At 59.5% G+C, this 6000-nt stretch overlaps 1 protein-coding gene across 3 annotated transcripts in view; it reads left to right on the top strand.

The window, feature by feature from the left end:
- Positions 1 to 1567: 1567 nt before the first annotated feature.
- The window catches only part of ADAMTS2 (ADAM metallopeptidase with thrombospondin type 1 motif 2), a 226253-nt gene continuing 221820 nt past the window's right edge, over positions 1568 to 6000 (top strand). For 2 of the 3 annotated variants that reach the window (XM_036450135.2, XM_036450136.2), the window contains exons 1-2: positions 1573 to 1847; positions 2712 to 3103. In XM_036450135.2, the coding sequence (XP_036306028.1) occupies positions 1724 to 1847; positions 2712 to 3103 (516 nt within the window). In that variant the 5' untranslated portion in view covers positions 1573 to 1723. Of the gene's footprint in view, positions 1848 to 2711; positions 3104 to 6000 lie in introns of all 3 variants that reach the window. The other variant, XM_036450138.2, reaches the window with a different exon arrangement.

The following is a 6000-nucleotide window of genomic DNA, read 5'->3' as shown; positions in this document are numbered from 1 at the left end:
CTGCCCAACTCCCTCAGCCTTCAGGATTCAAACCCATGCTGCTTCTTACAGGAAGTCTTCCAGGATGGCTGGCTCTGGAGTGATCTCTTTTTCCATGCACTGATCACCAACCACCTTTCTCTGAAACCAACTGTGTTTGCAGAGGTATCAATAGTAAATGCTTCCTGGGGATAAGGGAAGGGACCCACACAAGCTGCAGGGCATGTGTCCCATTGAAGGGTTAATAGCAGAAATGTGGGCCCAGTGTGACCCAATGTTCCAATTTCTCAAGAAAAGTCAGCTATCTCAGTTCTTATGTGAAATTTCACCATTGTTAATGTTCACCATAAATGCTCACCGTGCCTGCCTCAGCACCCACAGGCGACACAGAGGGAAGCTTGCAGGTGAAGATGGCCATCAAGGTACAGTGCCCTCAAGTGCAGGTCCTAAAAATGATGGAACTGAGGAGACGAAATCACAGCCAAAGTAGGTTGTAAAAGTCACGTGTTTTCCTATAAGACCCGGCCCTCCTGGCTGGCAAGGGGGCCCTGCCAGACCAGAGCCAACCCCAGAGTCCTGGGTACACGGGCCTGGAGCACTGTGAAAGGGAAGATCCAGAGAGACAGGAATGGGGCAAAAATATGGGATCACATAGCAGAGATGTTCCAATAGGCACAGGCTGAGAGGACTGGGGAAGAAAGGTCCCTGTGTTGTGGGCAGCAGGCCTGGTAGGAGGGTGACTCCAGGCTCCAAATCTTCCTGGAGAAGAGATTCCAACTGGCAAAGGGCTCTGACGGCAAACCTGATCCAGGATGGAGAGGTATGCCTGGTATTCTGAATTGGAAAAGGTGAGTAGAGTAGAAAGGCTATTATATTAAGCGGGGGAGGGGGTAACTGGAGAAGAGGAGAGTCCAGGAGGCTAGATGCCCACGTGGGGTTCCAGACAGGTGAGGGCTGATCCGCTGCCAGTGCTCTAGGAAGGAGTCCAGATCTGGCTAGAGGAGGCTGTGTTCCCAGCTCGCAAAGGAAGGTTGGGAGACAGATGGAGGGGGACAGGGACTTCAGGCAGAAAGAAGGTGGGGAAGACGGGTATCTTGCCTCTCTCTGGAAGGGTAAGAGTTGATCTTAGGATACCCCCTTGTGCAGTGAGTGCTCCCTTCTGTAAAAGCATCTTCTGGCCTGAGGTCTCCATCTCAGGCCTTCTCCACCTTCCCCACCCTCTTCCCGAGCCCTGTCCTGCCCCAGGGCGCAAACGAAGGGCCAGGCTATCTCTTAAGCTCATGGCTGACTGGTGGGCCCCAAGGAGAATTCTCTGAATGGGGATGCTGGGGCGGGTCTCCTTCCAGGCGGTGTGCCACGGGGACGCGGGGCAAGCCCAGGGTGGCCAGCAGCGGGGATCCCACGCGTTACTCCGCCGCCGCCTCAGGGTGTCTCTGCTTCGCTGTGAGCGGGCGGCGGCGGCCCCGCCGAGAAGCGCCGGGTCACCGCAGGCTGAGCGCCCGCCGTCCCCGCCCTCCCTGCGCCCTCCTTCTCCCGCCCGCCCGCCTCCCTCCACGCTCCTTCCCTCTCCCCGCCTCTCCTCGGAGCTCCCCGCCCTCCCTCCCCGGCGCGCCTCGCTCCTCCGCCCCGCTCCCTGCGGTGCTGCAGCTGCGGCGGCTCCAGCGGCCCCAGATGTGGACTGGGCGGCGCGCGGGGAACTTTCGCGCCGGCTGCGAGTGCGGGGCCCGGCTGCGGTCCGGCTGCCATGGATCCGTCAGCTGGCGCCGTGCGCCGCCTGCTCTGCCTCTCTCCGCTCCCGCTGCTGCTGCTGCTACTGCCGCCGCCGCCGCCCGCCGCCGCCAGGCTCGCCGCGGCCGCCGACCCCCCAGGTGGGTGCAGCCCGCCCCAACCCCGCGACCCCCATTGGCCCGCCCCGCCCCGCGCGCATCCCCCTCCCCCTCCCCCTCCCCGTGCACCCGGAGCGTCCTGCCGGACTTGGGCAAACTCCGAGCGCCCCGTCAGGGGCCAAGTTGGCCAACTTCAGGCCAGATCGATGGCGCAGGGGGCGCCCCTCGCGGCGCACCCGGACTCCTCGGGCCGCGGGGAGCCTGGAGCCCCGCGGCTCTCGGGGCGCGGAGCGGAGCGCGGCGGCTGAGGGCCGGGGATGCCCCGCGGCGGAGCTCCCGGCGCCTGCCCCAGTGGGTCCCGGGGAGCCAGGGCCGGGTTGCTCCTGGGCGGGCGTCCGGGGATGCTCCCCAGGAGCAGGATGCCTCGCCTGGGGCCCTGGGGATCGGTTTGGGAGCCTCAGAGGGGATCCCCGAAGATCCGAGGGACCCTGCTCCACCCCTCCGGGGACGGGATGCTGTGGTCAGAGGCCGCCTGTGCTGGGGGGAGCCGAGCCCTCACCGCCCCGGGGCCACTGGAGTGTGGAGGCTCCCGGAGGGTGAGAGGGGCACCGAGACTGGCTTCGGAAGGGTCCACGTCCTGCAAAGGACGGTAGGTCCCCGGTGGCGGGGCAGCTCCCCTGGGGACCTGTGAGGAGCCCGCGGAGCCCCAACCCCGATGGGGCAGGAGGTCCCAGAGCGGGACCCCGAGCGGCGGTGTAACTGCTCTTCCCGCTGGCAGATCCAGGGAGGTGCCCGGAGGAGTGTCCTTCCCTTCGCTTTGGGAGCTTGGGGGCGGGACTGGGGTGCTGCGGGCTCAGCCGGGCTGGGGAGCTCAGGCCGGCGGCTCCACGTTCCTTCCCTTTGCAGGCGGACCCCCGGGGCGCGGAGCCCAGCGCATCCTGGCGGTGCCTGTGCGCACTGACGCCCAGGGCCGCCTGGTGTCCCACGTGGTGTCGGTGACGACGGCTCAGGCCGGGGTTCGGGCCCGCAGGGCTGCCCCCGCCAGGACCCCGGGTTCCTCTGGAGGTGGCGAGGACCTGGACCGCCGCCTGTTCTACAACATCACCGTCTTCAGCCGAGACCTGCACCTGCGGCTGCGGCCCAACGCCCGCCTCGTGGCGCCCGGGGCCACGATGGAGTGGCAGGGCGAGGCGGGCACCACCCGCGTGGAGCCCCTGCTCGGGACCTGCCTCTACACTGGAGACGTGGCCGGCGTGAGTGAGGCCTCCTCCGTGGCGCTCAGCACCTGCGATGGGCTGGTGAGCAGGCGCTTCGCCACCCCTTTCTGTCCATGGCTCTTGCCTGAGCTTCTGGAGCCTGGTACCTGGGTGTCCCCTGGGAGGGCCAGGCCGGCACTGAGGACCTTCTCTGTTGAGGGACCACAGGGCATACACTGAGGGGGTGGCTGGAAGGCAAGGTATTGTGATTGACAGGAGAGGGGTCCGGGGTCTCCAAAGGGCTGGGCAAGTAGCTACGTTTGTGTCTCTGTTAGGCCTGCAGGCACAGGTCTTGGCTTGGCATCAAGGTGTGTGTATATGTCTGTGAGTATGTGCACATGTGTTTGGAATGTTAATGTGTACACGTGTCTGGGCACCTGCGTGAACACATGAATGTGCCCTTATGTATCTTGTGCACATGTGTATCTGTAGGTTTCTGCTCATTTGTGTGCCAGTTGAGTGTGTACCTTGTGCATTAGAGTATGTGTCATATGTGTGGACAGCACATGTACTGACAGTCAGTCTCCTTGTCTCTGTGTGTGCGGGTGGTCCCAGTCCCAGGGGCAGCAGTGATGCTGAAATGCCCAGTTATCTGTCCGCTGGCTGACTGGGATCCACTGATTTTGACTGTGGGTTCCTGTGAAGTTCAGATGGCTATTTGAAAAGTCGATTTCTCTCTGTTTTGAACCCAGGGGGAAGTTGGGAAATGCAGGCTCTGGGGCCCATGGGCAGCCCCTGGAGGACAGGAGAGAGGCTGAGGGAGGCCCCCTCCTGGGCTGCCTGGGGGTTCCTGGAGCCTGGGAAGTTCTCCTATTCCGGGGGCCCAGAGGGACCGTGGCTTGACATAAGAGCCGGGAGGAAGCCTGGATCAATGCTCGAGGAGGAGGCTGACATTGGCGGTGTTCTGTCCCGCCGCCCAGGGCCCTGGCACACAGCAGAAGCCACTGCAGCTTTCTATTTTGGAGAGGATGTGTGGTGGTCAGGCGGGCTGTGCGAGCAAGTCATCTAGACCGCCCACCAAGGGTTCCGTTCTAATTGCAGCTCCGAAGACTCCTGCTCCGAGGGTGTGGCCGCTCTCCCAGCCCTGCAGCCCTGTCCTCAGGCTCACCCTGTGAGCTACAGAGCCAGCAATTACCCCAGAGCCCCACAACCGCTGCTATTCTTTTTATGGAGACACAGGAAAAGTCACTTGTTGCTTCAGAAAATCACTGCCTTTGGTTAGAAGCTGGGCGTATTGCAGACAACTGTCCGTGCCCTTGGAGGAGTTGGGCTAACATGGTGTGGCCCTCTATGCCCAGTTGTCTCTGAGGGTGTCTGGGTGCTCACTGGCGTACCTCATTTTATTCTGGAGGTGAATCGCCTTAATTAGAGGAAATAGGTCCTGGGGACTTCAGGACGGGGTGGGTGGGTTAGGAAGAGGTGACAGGGATACATTTGTTGGTGGACCAACTTCTGTGTACTGGTTAATTCCCAATGGAACACACTTTACAGACACTTTTTCGTTGTATCATTCATTCATTTTGGGCAGTGATTCATCTGTTCAACCAGCACCTCTTGTGTGTTTGTTCACTGCGCTGGTCAGAAATAGGGCAGGCCTGGTGCCCCTCTGCGTCTCACACGCTCAGGGCAGTTGATAGGCTGAGGAGCACTCTTGCTGGGGCCTGAAAACATACTCCTGGGGGCTACCTGAATGCTTTATCAGTGGGCAGCCGCACAGGTTGGCAGTCCCAGCAGAGGGAAGAGGTACCAGTGTGCCTTGGCCCAATCAGGATAGGCAGAGGTCCCGGACATGCTTCCAGGGCTGAGAAGAAGGCTGGAGTCGGAAGAGGGGCTGGCGCCTCCCAGAATGGCCTTGAATGCCGTCGGTGAAATGGTCCAGAGATAGTGGGGCAGCATCATGACTTCTTTTTCTCTCTTTGCTATGTGCATCTGTTCTGACTTGATACCAATTAATTTTCTAACCTTTGAGGTCCCTCTGTGCACCATTTATGGGGTCATATGCTAAGGGCTTCATGCATCATCGTCTGGTCCTCAGCAGTGACCCTGCAGGAAAGGGTCTTCATGCCTGCTTTGCTGGCAGGTTAGGCTCAGCCCTTGATGGCAGGAGACTGGTTGGTACTCTCCAGCTCTTATTCCATGGTGCTCCCAAGTCTGGTGGGTGAAAGGCACTGATATATGACCCAAGATGTACTTCCTGTGTACGCCCATCATTGGGTCTTCCACAGCCAAGCGCACAGCATCCTCCCAGCGGCTCTGGCTCTAAACCAACATGCTTCATGTGGCCCCTTCCTGGCAGCTCTTGCTCTTACTTCATTGGTAGTGAAACACTCCCAAGCAAATGTGGTGCAGGTCCCCGAGGCTCTTGTTAAAATACAGATTCTGATTCAGCACCTATGCACCCTCCCTACCTTCCCTCTTTCCCCCCACCTCCCAGGTTCTGAGCTTCTCATGAGCTCCCTGGCTGATGCTCCTGGGCCTCAGACTATACTTTCAGAAGCAAAGCTCTACAGCCCTAATTCTGCAAGGGAGCTCTGTGGGTTTATACCTTAAGTTGCTCTGAGCAAATAGGGTTCCGTGGACTGCCAGCATGGGAAATACTGGGCCTCGGTTCAGCCTGGGAGATTCAAGGGGCTCTTGGAGAATTTCTGTAATAAAGCAATATTTCGAACTCTGTGAATCCAGCACTTCTCACACAGATGGGACTAGGGAACCCTGCTCTGCAGAACGTGTGGAACTAGCTTTCCTAGAAGACATGGGAAAACCATGGAGCAAGGCTCAGCAAGCAGCTGTGGTCTCACAGTTTAAGTTTAGATACTCAAAGGAGCCACAGAAATTAATATGTATATATATATATATATATATATATATATATAATTGATTTTTTACAGAGAGGGAGAGAGAGGGATAGAGAGTTAGAAACATCGATGAGAGAGAACATC

Source organism: Pipistrellus kuhlii, unplaced genomic scaffold (assembly GCF_014108245.1).
Source record: "Pipistrellus kuhlii isolate mPipKuh1 unplaced genomic scaffold, mPipKuh1.p scaffold_m20_p_21, whole genome shotgun sequence".
NCBI classification, from domain to species: domain Eukaryota; kingdom Metazoa; phylum Chordata; class Mammalia; order Chiroptera; family Vespertilionidae; genus Pipistrellus; species Pipistrellus kuhlii.
Note: the sequence above shows the minus strand (reverse complement) of the source record. Positions and strands in the feature narration are given on the sequence as shown.